This window comes from Sprattus sprattus (genome assembly GCF_963457725.1).
Source record: "Sprattus sprattus genome assembly, chromosome: 3".
NCBI classification, from domain to species: domain Eukaryota; kingdom Metazoa; phylum Chordata; class Actinopteri; order Clupeiformes; family Clupeidae; genus Sprattus; species Sprattus sprattus.
Window position 1 is genome coordinate 49,210,022 of NC_137922.1, and position 16,892 is coordinate 49,226,913.

At 43.8% G+C, this 16,892-nt stretch overlaps 1 protein-coding gene across 1 annotated transcript in view; it reads left to right on the forward strand.

The window, feature by feature from the left end:
- The window catches only part of LOC308362822 (uncharacterized protein), a gene marked incomplete at its 3' end in the record, with an annotated part of 79,953 nt that overhangs the window by 40,195 nt on the left and 22,866 nt on the right, over nt 1–16,892 (forward strand). The window contains exon 10 of the mRNA XM_080835550.1: nt 12,499–12,542. Coding sequence (XP_080691676.1) covers nt 12,499–12,542 — 44 coding nt within the window. The remainder of the gene's footprint in view (nt 1–12,498; nt 12,543–16,892) is intronic.

Consider the following 16,892-nt stretch of genomic DNA (forward strand, 5'->3'; position numbering starts at 1 on the left):
CAACTGTCCAGTGTAGATTACCCTCAGGACTGTCTCTGCCAATCAGCTGTGTGTTAGAGGGCCGCAGCTCGTAATTTTGTGTTTTTAACAACGAAACTCCGAAGGGGCGTTTTTTATTATTATTATTGAGTGAAAAGGACCTGCAAAGGTGCCTTGATTGGCCGGCGTCTCAGCCAGTAGTTTGGTCGTGCTCAAAAAGGACCTGCGAAGGTGCCTTGATTGACAGCTGCTCTGTCCAATCCTGTGTGTGTGTATTTTGGCCATGATCGGTGTGAACAGCCTTCACTCTTCAGGACGTCTGCGCTCACGCTCACTCTGCTCCGTACGCTACAGCCGCGACTTCCGCCTGATGGACCCCTTCCGCTACCCCAGAACCCCGCGCTCGCGCTCACTCAAGCCGCTGGTGTTCCCGGACCTGCTGGGCAAAGCCCAGGATGGGCAGAACCACCCGCAGGCCCGCTTGAGGAGAAAGGTAGGGATCGGACGCTTGTCTAGCGGAGACACACACACACACAGGCACACACACACACACACACACACACACACACACACACACACATACACACACACACACAGACGGACACCATTTGACTAAATAAAGGTTCTTTCTGTAGCTAGGTGTTGAGTTGCACCCTGTTGGCAAGAGAGGTTCTATGCACTTTACCAATTCAGTACCATAATGGCTGTTTTCTTTGCTGTTCAGATTTCTCACCATTTATTAGGTAGGCAAAGTCCCCGGCAGTTGGGTTTCAGTAGGAACCCTTGAGGTCTGGTACAGGGGTAAGAGGTCAAAGGTTAAAGTTCTGTGTCATATTTACTAAATTAGAAAGGTTTTCCAGGTGATTATTGATTTCTTTATTGGTCGCTGTCTGTAGGAAATGGCAAAGCATTCAATTTCTTAAAAGGCAATTAACCAAATACCCTAAAAATAAAACCTAGTTCACCAAACACTTTCACCCAGTCCGTAAAGATGCTATCTGTTTATGTTCAAGCAAAGAAGGTTGCGTTAGAAGTTATCATTCTGGACTGGCCGTGTTTTTCACCGAAAACTGTATGATTTCAGAATCAATACAAACGAAATAGCTTCTTCTCTAATCTGTAATGAAATAGCTTATCTGGAAAAGGCTCAATTAGTGGACAGTTGAGCCTTTAAATATGCTCCTATAGTGACAGACCAGAGAGGTTTGAAGCCTCCCTGAATGTGATCTCTATACAGATTTGACCCAAATCAAGCTGGATCAGCACATCATGTGTTTAGTATGAGTCCTGCAGCTGCTGCTCGGCCTCTGGGTGCAGAAGGGGCTTGTTTGCTATGTGAAGCTACATCCTGATGGCTTCTGTCAAGACGTGTGTGTGTGTGTGTGTGTGTGTGTGTCTCTCTAATGTGTGTGTGTATATGGGTCTAATGTCTGTGTGTATGTGTGTTTATTGTATGTGTGTGTCTCTAATGTGTGTTTTGTATGTGTGTGTCTCTAATATGTGTGTGTGTTTCTCTAATGTGCTTGTGTGTGTGTATGTGTGTGTGTAGTGTGTGTGTGTATGTGTGTTTCTGTAATGTTTGTGCGTGTGTGTGTGTGTGTGTCTTTAATGTGTGTTTATGTGTGTGTATGTGTCTCTAATGTGCGTGTGTGTGTGTGTGTGTGTGTGTGTGTGGGTTCTCTGCACTGAGATCGAGTGGGGCAAGGCTGATGGAACATGAATAGGGAGAAAGGGTGCTGGCCTCCTATCGATCTGATTAATTGGGCACACAGATAGACACATGCACGCACACACACACACACACACACACGCACACAGGCATAGACATGCACATGTGCACTCACAAACACAGAAATAGTCAGAGACTTGCCTGCATGTACACACACACACACACACACACACACACACACACTTCCATTAGCACCCCTCCTTCCTGAACTCCCTCGCCCTCTGGGGTAATGAGGGCACTGTGTGTGTGTGTGTGTGTGTGTGTGTGTGTGTGTGTGTGTGTGTGTGTGTGTGTGTGAGATTGTGTGTGTTTATGTGAGTGTGTGTTGCTGCTATCCCCTCTTATGCCGTTCAGTATAGGAGACGGGTCTGGTCTCCACAGTTGCATTTCCATGTGTTCATTCAGCAGGCGTGTTGGTAAGCACACTATGTCAATGTGATCAAGAGCTGGTGCGTGTGTGTGTGTGAGGGGGGGGGGGGGGTCAAATTCAGTGTCGAATCAGTTGATGGGGAGGGCGTGGGTTCCTGGAAACACTCGAGCCCGTCTTTCATGAATATTATAACGGTGATGGTCCGTGTCTTCCGTCTCCATGGCAACGGCCATGCGAGCCTGACAGGATGCGAGTCCCACTGGTGGGTGCAGGGGTCCTGAGTGTGAGATCAGCGAGTCTAGAGGACGTGTTAGAGTGAGACATGAAAGAAGGCCGTAGCTCGTGAGACACAGGACAAATCACTTTATTATCAGACAGTAGGATTGACTTAGGAACGTATATACTAGGAGGTAGATGGTATAGGTATATACCCCCCTTTCTCCATCTTTCTCTCTTTCTTTATCTCTTTCCTTCTCTCTCCATCTCTCTCTCTCTCTTTTGTTCCACATTTCTGGCCTTTATTTGTAATCTTTATGACACACACACACATACACACACACACACACACACACACACACACACACACACACACACAGACCCACACACACAGTGGTTAATTCAGAGTTAGATAATCTTTGCCTCCTTCTGTGCTGCATGTGGGGGATGAGCATATGCAGTGTGTTAACACACACGCTACATATTCACTGATTCACGAGGCACAACGTACACACACACACACACACACACACACCCACACACACACACACACACACACACTACATCGTCACTGATTAACGAGGCAGAACGTTATGAGACAAGTCCATTCCAAGGAATCAATGGCTCGTGAAGTGTCTATAGCCATAACTATGAAACGCTTGAATTCATCTTGATTTGGTTTTCGAAATCTTAATAGCATGCTTTAAGGAATACTAAAGAGACCTTGAATAGAAACACATTTTACATCATTTGCTGGTATTTAGGAGTAAGTTTGTTAAGATTCAAACCAATGCACAAGTTTAATGATAAAAGTTAACAACTGATTGAAGGACGACAAACCCTAACAACCGTGATGGTAATTAGTTTACTACCATATATTGGAAGACTCAGTCATGGATTTGTCAGTGATGATCCAGGTTTATTCTTAACAATGGCGGCCACACATTGTTGAGACAGAGGCTTGAAGTCACACACTCACTCACAGTGTTTCACCTTAGCTTATCTAACCTACTCCTTAGAGAACAGGCTCTTATATACATAATGGTTAAGGGGTGTTACCAGCTATTCAAAATAGGCCATGGCTGCAGACACTTTTGCCCAAACCTGGGGGGAAGGGAGTTCTCACCTCCTTCCCCAGGTCTGAACAAAGAGCCCTCACCAAGAAATGTTTAAATGCCAATAAAAGTAATATATTTATACTAGGTATAAATAAGTTGGAATTAATGCAACTAACCAGTCCCTTCATTCCCCCTTTTTAAGACAGAATGTCTTAAACATAACATTAGATATTAACTATATTTTCTTCTTTTCCTTGTGTGAGTGGCTTTGTTCAATCTCTGTCTCACAAATGGGGCATAGTATTCTCAGCAGTAATAAATACATGTACAGTACATTGTAGCCAGCAGGGAAATAAAATTAAAAAGTGAACCAAAAGCTTAAAAATCAAATCACATGAATCCTAAACTAAAATAAACTAACAAAACAAACAAATCAAAAATGTTTAGGATTAAACAAAAGACAGAACATTTTAAAACATTTCCTTTCTGGTTACTAAGTGGTCCATGCCATGTAAAATTTCTTTATTATAATGTCGGTTGAAGGGTAATACGCTTTAGTGTCCTTGTAATCAAGTGTCCGTGTGTGTGTGTGTGTCTTGAGTCAAGTGTCCGTGTGTGTGTGAGTCTGTGTGTGTGTGTGTGTGTGTGTGTATGTGTGTGTGCGTGTGTGGTGTCTTGTGATTTTCCGTGTGTGTGTGCGAGTGTCCTTGTGTTTTTCCGTGTGTGTGTGCGAGTGTCCTTGTGTGTGTGTGTGTCTTGTGTGAGTGTGTGTGTGTGTGTATGTGTGTGTGCGTGTGTGGTGTCTTGTGATTTTCCGTGTGTGTGTGCGAGTGTCCTTGTGTTTTTCCGTGTGTGTGTGCGAGTGTCCTTGTGTGTGTGTGTGTCTTGTGTGAGTGTCTCCATTCTTTGCTCCATATGGGGTCGTCCAGCCTATTCACTCCTTAGCATAACAGGAGATGGCTCTTGAGTGATTCCTTCAGGGTGAGAGGTGTTGATCGTCTTTGAGTGGTTCCTTTTGGTCAAGAGATGTGGATCTTCTTTGATGGTTGAAGGTGATGGCTGTCCCGTCTGATGGTCCAATGGTTTTGTTCCTCCAGATGGGTTGATTTGGGTTCAAATGTCCCCCTTTTTGACATCTCCTTTCCTTGTTGTCATCGTGACGAGGCTGAATAAGGTGTTGGCTGTCCCGTCTGATGGTTTCTTCCAGAGGGGTTGATCTGGGTTGAATGGTGCAGTTGTCCTTCATCCGCTAATCTCCATATCCTGTAACGAGATTTTGGGGGAGATAATACTGGACAACACTTACATGAGGCAGGAAGCCTCTTAGCATACTCCACACATTAGACAATAGACATTTGGTATTGGGTGTGAAAAGCTGTTGATGGTATGTCTGCGCCCAGATTCGCCATTGGATGTTAATGTATGTGGCGCCCTTGCGGTTTAAGAAGCAGGTTTTCAGGAAGAAACAGTGTTAGCAAATGTCATTAAAAAATTCACAGATATCCTTTAGAGCAAGACGTTGAATATTTGAAAGTTAATCAAACAATTTCACCTGAAAACAAAAGCAGTGGTCACATTTGTTGTTAACAGTTCTGTAACTTCATTCATTCTATGGCTGGCCAGCCCATTCACACATACACAGATTAATTTGCTTGCTCAGGAGACAATGTTTCCATTCCTAAAAGAAAATACGTTATTTAGAGTTCCAGTTACAGTAGTTAAACATTTCGTTAAAGCATTGTGTCATAAAAACCCTTATTTCATCCAGATTTCAGGGGCCAGTGAAATGCCAAACCATATAAGGCATTTCATTAATTCAGCGCCCCTGGCGTCATTTTGTTAGGTCAGAATTCAGCAACTATGACCTGCTTAAAAGACACACACAAAAAACAAAAAGATCATTACTCAGGGATATGCTTGCAATTGTTCGTAATTGTAACACTTCATATAATGATTTTAACTTTGACTAGATGTGCCCAGGTTTCCTAAGGACAGGAGGCCAAATATTCCGGTTTGCATATGAAAGCTGACCCTGAAAAGAGTTAGTGAGAAGTCATGGTAATTCACTCATACAGCCGGTCGGCAGACAGACACACACACACATTAATTTGCTTATTCCAGAGACATACTGTATGTTCACGCCTAGAGAAAGGAAAAAAGTAAGTTACAGTTTACAAGTTAGTTTCAAAGATGGTCTCATAAGATTCATTTTTCATCCAGACTTCAGGGACCAGTGAAATGCCAAACCATCCAAGGCATTCAATTAAATCAATGTCCCTGGCATCCTTTTGATGAGGTCAGACATTCAGCAGCTTAAACCTGTTTAGATAAAATAAATTCTGCAGTTATCATCTTATTTATGATATGTATTACTTGTAGGATCTAAATCGCTCTGAAGCTAAGCCTCAGCTCCTCCCCCTTTTGATGTTACAGCACTTTTGTTGCTGTAAGATCATTACTCAGGGAATGTGTAGTTATCTTAAACACCTATATGCAGGATGAAGGCTGTTCCAAAAACAAATAACCAAAAAATATCCTTATAATTGTTGGTAAACATGTTTTACACTTAATACAATGGGTTAGGAAAATAATGTGTAGGCATAAAAATAACTAGTCTTGCTATGTGGCTTGGGTGTGGTCACTTAAGCCTGATGGGCAATTCAGAGTCTCAGTCAAGGCTGGACCTGACGTGTGAATTAAGTGTAGGCGTGAAAGCTGTGTGTAAGTATTTTGTGAATAGTTACAGTCTAAAATCTAGCAGTCTAAACTCTGACTTAATCAAAAGCATTGTGAAATCTGGATTTAGAGAATCTTATGTCTTGAAACATGACTGGTCAAATCCAAGAACTGAGTTTCCACAATTTAATGTAACAATGTACAAATTAACTTAAATTTAAAATAATGCTGTGTCCTGTTTTCACAACACCCGTTTTTGTTCACAACACATATAATCCCTTTGGACCTAACATCTGAGACAGACAGCAATACATTGTAGCATGTCAACCCATCAACTCAGACAGCGGTTGACAGTGGCTACCCTTGAGCGTTACCGCACCCAAAAATCTTCTGTGATACTGCACAGGCACTTGCTATCCTATTATTCCTAAGGTTAGGTAAGCAATTTAATCTAAGTACTTACCATGTGTTGTGTCAAAACCAGGCAGTTGTAGGACTCTTACAGCAGAGCTGAAATCTCAGCGAAATCCAAGAATTTATCTCTCGGTCCAGAACCTCCATCTGATGGTAATTAGTTTACTACCATATATTGGAAGACTCAGTCATGGATTTGTCAGTGATGATCCAGGTTTATTCTTAACAATGGCGGCCACACATTGTTGAGACAGAGGCTTGAAGTCACACACTCACTCACAGTGTTTCACCTTAGCTTATCTAACCTACTCCTTAGAGAACAGGCTCTTATATACATAATGGTTAAGGGGTGTTACCAGCTATTCAAAATAGGCCATGGCTGCAGACACTTTTGCCCAAACCTGGGGGGAAGGGAGTTCTCACCTCCTTCCCCAGGTCTGAACAAAGAGCCCTCACCAAGAAATGTTTAAATGCCAATAAAAGTAATATATTTATACTAGGTATAAATAAGTTGGAATTAATGCAACTAACCAGTCCCTTCAACCGCAGTCACGCATAACTGAAGTTAATGACGTTTGTTATCAACTCGTTAAATCAATCCTGGTTTTCCCAATCTAGCTATGAGCACGGTGATGAAAAAGGGGTGGTGTTGGCAACAGATGTAGCTATGAGCGCGGTGACGTAAAAGAGGTGGTGTTGGCACAAGATGACCTATGAGCACGGTGACGTAAAATATGTGGTGTTGGCAACAGATGACCCATCTTTAGCTATGAGCACGGTGACGTAAAAGAGGTGGTGTTGGCAACCGATGACCTTAAAGCGCGTTGATGTAAAAGAGGTGGTTTTGGCAACCGATGACTCATTGCAAACATGGAAAAGTCTTGACTAGAGCTGCATATTTCACGGCAGAAGAACAAACCATAATCCTTAACAAATATGAGGAATTTAATTCTATAATTAAACGTTAAAGTTAAAAGCAACTAATTTGCTGCAGTCAAAGCCAGAAAGGAAAGCTTGACAAAAATTGCCGACTGTGGGAGTGAACAAGATAATAGACTTATCAATACCTCTGCCCCATCATCACTGCACAAATGGATCTGATGGTAATCACACTTGTGTATTCCATTAAATGAATGGGTTGCTTAGATGAGTTCTTATGGTGTGTAAGTCAATATTAAGCTGAGTGTTATGGTTCACTTGTGAGGCCCATGGAAGGGTGACGCTATCTTCCAAGAGAACTGTCTGGTCAGAAGGCGGTGCTTTTCTATGTGTTGATCTGTTAGGTGTGCAGCAGAGGTTACCATGGAGATGTAAGCCGATTATAAGTGAATCTCTGTTGTGATGTTGAAACCTCAGGGTTAAACCAGAAGTTACCTCACCAAACCCCAACATCCTGATTTGCAGTACATGCCCCGGATTGCAATTAAACAACAATTATCACAGAGATATTTCATTGAGGCGAACCCACAGGCTCAATTTAACAACACAAATCATAATTAGCATCATAATATCATTATTTTTATTATTTCATAAATGCCCCCAAATGTTTACAAATGGAAATGCCTCCAAGCAAGCTCAGTTTTTAGAGCCTGCTACTTCTAAAGCCCTGCGCTCGGCTTTAGTTTGCAAACCGAACAGCACAGTCACTTAAGTGGGAAGCCAAGTACTAGATCTATTTTTGCTATGAGCTAGTAGCATCGTCATCTATAACTCAAATAAAAACTAAAATATAAAATTAAAAAATGTAATAAAGAGATAAGTCCTGTCCAGTTCAGTTACCAGAATCTTTGTTGGCAAATGCAGAAGAGTGAACATACGACCACTAACACTCAGGCTACAGACCGCTAACACACAGGCTACGGACCGCTAACACTCAGGCTAAGGACCGCTAACACTCAGGCTACAGACCGCTAACACACAGGCTACGGACCGCTAACACTCAGGCTAAGGACCGCTAACACTCAGGCTACGGACCGCTAACACACAGGCTACGGACCGCTAACACTCAGGCTATGGACCGCTAACACACAGGCTATGGAACCATGTGCATTACCATCAAACAAACTATCAAACACACAACAGTGGCCTGTTCCTTCAAACCAGGTAAATTAAGCCAGATTTATTACCATCTTTGAGATTAAGGCCTCTGTGGTCAGTTGTGTAAAACAGACATGTCATACCGCCGTAATGTAACAGCTAGATAAGTCAGTTCTGTGAGGGGGGAGGATATTGAGCTTCTGCAGACTCACCTGACTGACTGGCACACTGTTGGTTAATCAGAGCCACATGCACTCGCTGCATTAGCATTAGGGATGAGGTGACAGCTTCAGACATTATTCATGTGCTGTCACAGTCAAGTGCACGGTAAAGCTGGTGGAGATGGAGAGGTGTTGAGACGTTGAGAGATCTGGCCGCTCGTGTGAGGACCCTAGCCACTAGCACGAGGGATTTGACACCTTGTCTATTTCCGATGTTCTCCCAAGTGCTTTTTCAAAGAAATGTTTTCTATTTTCTATCGTGTATACTTTTGCAAGATGCTCGATTTATCTTATATCTTATATGAAGAGGTTTGAATGGAAAGTGGAAAATGTATGTTGTGTGTCGCCTTTAAAATTGAAAGAAACTAGAAGTTTCCGGGCAGGCAGGCCTGCTGTCAGGCTTGGTTAAGGTAACAGATCTGAAGGAGTGAGATCAGGAGATGGTCGGATGTCCCTCATGATGCAGGTCATAGCAGTCCAATCGTTGCTAGGCTGTGTTTGTGTGTGTGTGTGTGTGTGTGTGTGTGTGTGTGTCTCTCTCTCTCTCTCTCTCTCTCTCTCTCTCTCTCTCTCTCTCGACTCTCTCACTCTCGACTCTCTCACTCTGAGTGGGTGTGTGTGTGTGTGTGTGTGTGTGTGGGCAGTCTGATGTCCTTTATGACTCATGTCATACCAGGCAGATTGCTGCCAATATGATCAGCACCTCTTCACCTCTCTAGAGATCCAACCAGACCAATCAGAGTCTTTGGAGGAACTCTCTTGATTTTTTATATGCTCCCTCTGCTATTCTCTCTCTCACTCTTTCCTTCTCTGTCTGTATCTCTCTCTCATCTCTCTTCCTCCCTCTCTTGCCTTTATCACTCTCTCTCTCTCACTCTCTCTCTTTCTCTCTTACAATCTCTCACACACTCTATCTCTCTTTCTCTCTCTTTCTCACTGTCACTCTCTCTTTCTATCTCACTATCACTCTCTCTCTCTTTCTCTCTCTCTGGAGATTTTCCGAGGAACACTTTTCTTCATGTCTGACCTGACCAATCATGTTAAGTCATCATCCTGTCCGTTAGCTGCCAAGGGCCTATGAGGAGGAGGATGAGGGTCAAGTCATGCCAGCAAATACTGATTTATTCCTACATTTTTATACAGTGTGTGACACTCTAAAATCACTATAATTACCAGCAGGTCCAAGTGGCTAATGTACTGACAGTGGAGGACTATATCAGTATCGGTGGTAGCATATCAATGAATGAAGTGGAAGGAGCAAGAAATTCAGTTTGAGTTAGATGTTGGCTGGACAGTTTCTTGTAGGGTGTGAGCAGGTGGGGGGGGTGTGAGCAGGTGGGGGGGTGTGAGCTGTGTGGAGGAGGTGTGCGAGCGGTGTGGGGGTGTGTGAGCAGTTGGAGGTGTGTGAGCGGTGTGTGAGCGGTGTGGGGGTGTGTGAGCGGTATGTGAGCGGTGTTGGGGTGTGTTAGCATGGTGGAAGTGTGTGAGCGGTGTGGGGGTGTGTGAGCAGTTGGAGGTGTGTGAGCGGTGTGTGAGCGGTGTGGGGGTGTGTTAGCATGGTATCGGTGTGTGAGCGGTGTTGGGGTGTGTGAGCGGTGTGGGGGGGTGTGAGCGGTGTGTGTGGGGGGTGTGTGAGCGGTGTGGGGGGGTGTGAGCGGTGTTGGGGTGTGTTAGCATGGTTGAGGTGTGTGAGCGGTGTGGGGGGGGGGGGGGGTGTATGAGCGGTGTGGGGGTGTGTGAACGGGCTGGGAGACATGCATTTTAATCAGTGTCCTGTTGAAGATCTGAGGCCCTTTTGTGAGGGGGTTGGGCAGTGGCTGGAGTGGGATGGAGGGGGGCTGGCACAGGGAAGAGGGTGTCTGTGCCCACGCTGCAAGGGGGGCAGGGGGGGGGGGGGGTCAGAGCTGCTGGTACAGGGAAGAGGGTGTCTGCCCACACTGCGAGGGGGGCAGGGGGGGGGCAGAGCTGCTGGCACAGGGAAGAGGGTGTCTGTGCCCACGCTGTAAGATCCCGCCCAGCTGCCAAGCCAAGCCCTCTCCCATAATAAACACCAGCCCACACTGGCACCATACCATGGATGCCACCCGTGTGTGTGTGTGTGTGTCTGTGTGTGTCTGTGTGTGTCTGTCTGTCTGTCTGTCTGTCTGTCTGTCTGTCTGTCTGTCTGTCTGTCTGTCTGTCTGTGTGTGTGTGTGTGTGTGTGCACGCGCATCTGTCTGTCCATCTGGGGATGTGTGTGTGTGTGTGAAGGGTTTTGGATTTAAATCGAAAATGTAGGAGACCCCTGGCTGTCACAGTGCATTTGCCCAGGGGAGACTCTGATCTACTGTGTGTGTGTGTGAGATTGAGTGATGCTGATTTAGTTTTTGTCTGTGTGTGTACTTGCCTCTGTGTCTGTCTGTCTGTGTGTGTGTTAATGTGAGCGGCTGAGTGGTGCCAATCTCCCGAGAACTGCTTTATCAATGGGGGAAACACACACACACACACATACTCCCATCTAACCAATGACAGCCCAGCGTCTCTTCCTGTCTGTGACAGGAACTTCATTCAGATCCAGACACATCATTTTTTAACACTGCAAACAATCCCCTGGTAAACTGGGATATAAAATTGACGTTTTGGTTGAATGGTTTCTTGAGAAGAATATGTTGGCTGGTTGAAATCTTCGTATGACTGCCTTATATATTAATGGTTATGAAGCATTATAACAGTGTCGTTATTGACAACGACTGACTGGAACAGAAGCCCATCCATGCCAGAGTCACTATATGGATACCCAACCTTGAACTGGACTCAACTCTTTCAGTAATGTTTACTAATGCTCCTCTATATCTGATTGGCACAGCACTCTGTTACCTGTTATTACTCTGGAGTACCTCTTAACGCTATGTTACATGTTATAACTCTGTATTTCATGTTATAACACTATATTGCCTGTTATTATTCTGTTATAACACTATATTGCCTGTTATTATTCTGTAGTGCCTTTTGTGATTCTAACTGACTGAGATGTTAAAATTGAAAGAGGAAACATGGAAATGCCGCTAGTGTCATACAGTTCTATGTTAGTGTACTGAGTCTCATACAGTTCTATGTTAGAGTTCTGAGTCTCATAGAGCTCTATGTTAGTGTACTGAGTCTCATACAGTTCTATGTTAGTGTACTGAGTCTCATAGAGCTCTATGTAAGTGTACTGAGTCTCATACAGCTCTATGTTAGTGTACTGAGTCTCATACAGCTCTATGTTAGTGTACTGAGTCTCATAGAGCTCTATGTTAGTGTACTGAGTCTCATACAGCTCTATGTTAGTGTACTGAGTCTCATACAGCTCTATGTTAGTGTACTGAGTCTCATACAGCTCTATGTTAGGATACCATCTGCTCTGAGTCTCTCATAGTAATTTCAGATGGTGAAACAACTGTATGGTTTGGTTTGTACCCTTACCACCCTGCGTGTGTGCGTGTGTGTGTGTGTGTGTGTGTTTGTGTGTGTGTGTGTGTGTGTGTGTGTGAACTAGAGAGATCGATAGACTGTGTGTGTGTGTGTGTGTGAGAGAGAGAGAGAGAGAGAAAAGAGAGAGTGAGTGAGTGAGTGAGAGAGAGTGAGTGAGATTGAGTGAGAGACAGAAAGATTATGTGTGTGAGAGAGTATTATTGTGTCTGTGTGTGTGTGGGGGGGGGGTATCTCTGTGTGTGTGTGTGTGTGTGTGTGTGTGTGTGTGTGTGTGGTGAATCTGTGTGTGTGTGTGAGTGCTTTTGTTCCTCAGAGTTTAATCATATGTTTGCTTTGCCTCTACAGCACCTGTACAACTCCATCAAGAATGAAAAGCTCCAGTGGACCATGTAAGTGTGTCGTTAGCATTACCTCTTGTGTGTGTGCGCGCATGCATATCTGTGTGTGTGTGTGTGTGTGTGTGTGGGAGGAGTGTGTATCTGTGTGTGTGTGTGTTTGTGTGTGTGGGAAGAGTGTGGCTGGGTGCTTGGTGTGTGTGTGGTTCGGTGTGTGGTGCGTACTCATCTGTGTGTGTGCATTTTTATGTGTCTGTGTGTGTGGCGGGAGTTTGTTTCTGTGTCTGCGTGTGGTATCACTGCACGAAAAGCAAGATTATCGGGCCCGTAAACGCTGTGATACTGCCGCGAATGATATGCATTCCTGGTTGATATCGGACATTCCCCCGAAATTTCCGTCTGCCGCAAATTCACGGAATTTCCCGAATACAGACCAAGAGGGGAGAGGGGGGCGACGTGTTAATTCTCACCTCCCGCTGACAGAGGTGTGAAAGGCTCTTATTAGCATATTGACTGTAGCCTCACACACAATGCAGCCATTGGTTGAGAATGACCATGATTTAAAATGTAACCGTCTTGTGATTGGGGAAAGAGATTCTTCCCTATTGGTCAACTTTCAACTGACAAAATCGTAGCGCCTCCCATTAACGGCTATTGCCTCATAAAAACGAAATTAATAATTTATGTTTAATAATATTATAATAATATAGGCTACTAATATTGGTAATCTATGAAATTAATGAATTTCTTATTAATCATTTAAATAATCATAATCATAGTAGGCCTAATAGAAAGGCAGTTGCGAGCTTTAGTCAGGAATTGAAAACCAAAGCTTTATTTACACAAAAAAACAGAGACAAGAAAAACAGCAGCAATAACAGCAACACAGCACTGGGACAAAATATTTTTGCAACGGCTTTAATAGTGGCGGAAATGTCTCTTTGCAGCCTCAGAGTCATACACTGGTGATGGTAGTCTTGGCGACGGTGTGCCGACACAAAGCCTTCTATGGTGCGTCAGCGCATATCTCGGGTCCAGGTCGAGTCTTCCCTGCAGAGCCGCACACAGGTCGGAGCTTCTGAAAAGTGGCTGCCGGACGATCCAGCCAGTTTCCCCAGAAAGGTCCAGAGTTACGTCCTCCCATAGGTCCATTTCGTCCCTCGTCAAGACAGTCATCCTCGCCTTCAACAGCTGTAAAGATAAACCAAATTAGTGCTCCTGTGCTGACACAACAATAACGCATATTTCTATACTTCGTCCATCAAATGTGTTTAACGGCTGGGATGTACATTTGCTTTTAAAGGACATCGTTTCTGATGCAAAAACGTCACATTTTATTAACACGATTACATAGGACCATGCGCTGCAATTACTGTAGCCTACAGCTGATCTAATCCTTATCAACCTGGCCGCTGCCTGGGCTGCAAGGCTTGGCTGGCTGTGCCGGTAATTTCTCCGGACAGTCTCGTAATACGTCTTACAAGCCGCTGGAAAATAAATAATAAAGTTAAAAGTTAGAGTAAGGCTAAGTTAAAAGTTAAATAACAAATAACATCGTTGTGCTACCTCAGATGCCACAGATAACAACAAACTGAAAACAAAAGTAATATAGCCTATAAGGTCACTTACTTAAAATAATTCCAGGGTCCACACCGCTCATGCCCGGACATTGGGACAGGCTGCCACCAAATCCGTTGTGACTGCCGTGTTATGCGGTGAGCTCAATCTGTGAAAAACAAAATGTCAATAGTTTAGTTGAATGATAGAGAATGATACACCGACTTTAGCTGAACAGATCCAGTATTTGTCTTTAAATCTCACCCTTGCATTGGGTCATATTGCATGGCGTTATCCTCTCTGTTGTGTAAACGCCTCAGTTTCCTGTAGTAGTAGCCTACAATACACATTTTCAAAGTTAGGCTAAGCAACAGGCATGGACAGTCTGGCACGTTTCACAAAGATTTCCCTGGATAATTTACATTGCTTGCGGGCAAAGTCTGAGGCCTTGTATATCTGTAAGAAGAAATCTAAATCTAAACCTAAAAATAAATAGACTTACGGCGATTTTTGGATTATGCGCCCTTCGTTTCCTGGGCGGCTCTGGACAGTTGAGAGGGAACTGGAGTGGAGAACTGGAGACGTCTTCGCATTGGCATTCTGGCAGCAGTTTAAATTCCGCGGTTCAGGTTGAAATTGTTGGCGGGAGTGATCTCATTTGTCTCGCGAGACCGTTCGTGCGCCCACGACGCGTGTGTTTGGACGATGGCTATTAGTCAACAAATAAATCTAAAATACCTGACACATAAGCTTGGGAAAAATATGGAATTATAATCTTTTTATGGAGGTCTAAATTGCTGGGGACAAAGCTGCATGAAGAATATACAATGTATGATTTTGAGTATATTAGTGCAGCTATCTTTAAAACAGACATTGGTATTTATACAGTGCATAATCACTTGTGTGTCATCCTTTTCTAAAGTGCCAACACTCAATTACACTGTAAAAAGTGGTGCTGGGTAAAAGTTAATTGCACTAGATTAAAATGTAAAGATTTACTCAATTCAATGTAGCTTTTGATTAAACAAACTAATATTGTGTTCAGAAAACTGTAACGTGTCTTAGAAAACTGTAACGTTCTGCCAATCTCTCCATTCCATAAGATTATCTTGGATGAGCAAGACAGATGTGCTTTACGAACAATGTATCACCAGATGTACACTAACAACTGTTTAATTAAGGTTGACTGTTTTAGCATGACATGCAAAAGGGTATCATATCTCAATGTAAATTACTCCATAGAAGGATCTAGAGCAAAGAGATCAGCGTATAATAAGTGGTGTGCCAACACTAACAGTTTTGAGGTGCCCATCATTGACCCTCTATCTGAACCAAGACCAGCTGTTATAAAGCAGTTCTTAGTTGTTAATGTCATGACAAAAAGTACTACATGCAAACATGTTCTAGCTAAAGTTTCTAGGCTTAATCCCCATCCTGACAGACATTTTTATGGAAAGCCAGTAGAAGTTTGGAGTTTGTAGGGAGCAGACACCACCCACCCAGCATCGTTCCTCCCTATAGAACGCATTGCTGTGAGATGTGTTGTACACACATCCACTGTGCAGTTAAGCAAGACAAGGGAAAAGGTTACTGTTGTCATGCCACTCTGCACACTGGCTGAAATGTTGCATATCAAGTGCTAAATCCTGTAGGATGACACAGAGTTCTGTAAACTTTGCTAATGACAATTTGTAAATATTTTCAAAAGATATAAAAATGAGAAATGATTTTCTTGTGTTCCCTTCCTTTTCTCTGACTGTAATCATACTAATTACCAAGCTGATAAAAAATGGTAAAAGCTGGCCTTAACAAAACCTAGGCCTGGCCAAGGGGAAGGGGGGGGCCTTTCACACCAATGTGGGCTTCTACGGCAATACACAGGGTCGAAAACTGTCGTAAATCCCACATTTCATGCAGTGTATGTGTGTGCGCAGATACAACATCTGTTTGTGTGTGATGGGTGTGTGTGTGTGGTAGAGTGTGTGTCTGTGGCTGTGTATGGTGTGTGCGCATAACTGTGTGTGTGTAAATGTGTCTGGCTGCGTGTGGTTGGTGTGTGTGTGCATATCTGTGTGTGTGCATATCTGCCTGTGTTTGTGTGTGTGTGTGTGGCTGCGTGTGGTTGGTGTGTGTGCATATCCGAATGTGTGTGTTTGTGTATCTGGCTGCGTGTTGTGGGTGCTGTACATAGTGTGACTGATATACTGTGACACACACACACACACACACACACACACACACACACACACACACACACACACACACACACACAGGGTTACCTTGTCAGCAGGTTGCACTGAATGCATGACCCCTCTGAAGTTGCACACATATTGTGTTGACCACAGATTGATGTGTGTTGGAAATATTGTTTTTCTTCCCCTCTTTTTTTGTGTTATATCTCTAGTGTTTCTCCTCTCTCCTCTTTGAGCCTTCCTTTCTATCTTTCTATCTGTCTCCTTGTAGCTCTGTCGCTTTCTTAGTCTGAGGATTAGTGTGTGGTTCAGTTAGAGAAGCCTGCCGATGCGATTGTATATGCAAGTCATGTAGTGACCCACACACATGCAGTATATGCAAGGGACAATGGACAGCACTGTGTTAGGTGTTTCATTTGCGTCCACCTCAAAAGTGCATTATTTTCTGCTACCCACACTGCTGATAGGTCCATTATGCCGTTTATACTACGGTTACCACTGCTTCTTCCCGCCACTCATGTCTCCTGTTGCTAGTTCTAGGAGGATGGTTGCTTGTTCCATACCTCTTGTTGGCAAGCTAGCTTATCCTAGCATTCTGTTGAGCTATAGCTTTGAGAAATTACTGCATGGCCTTGTGTAATGGTACAGACAGTTA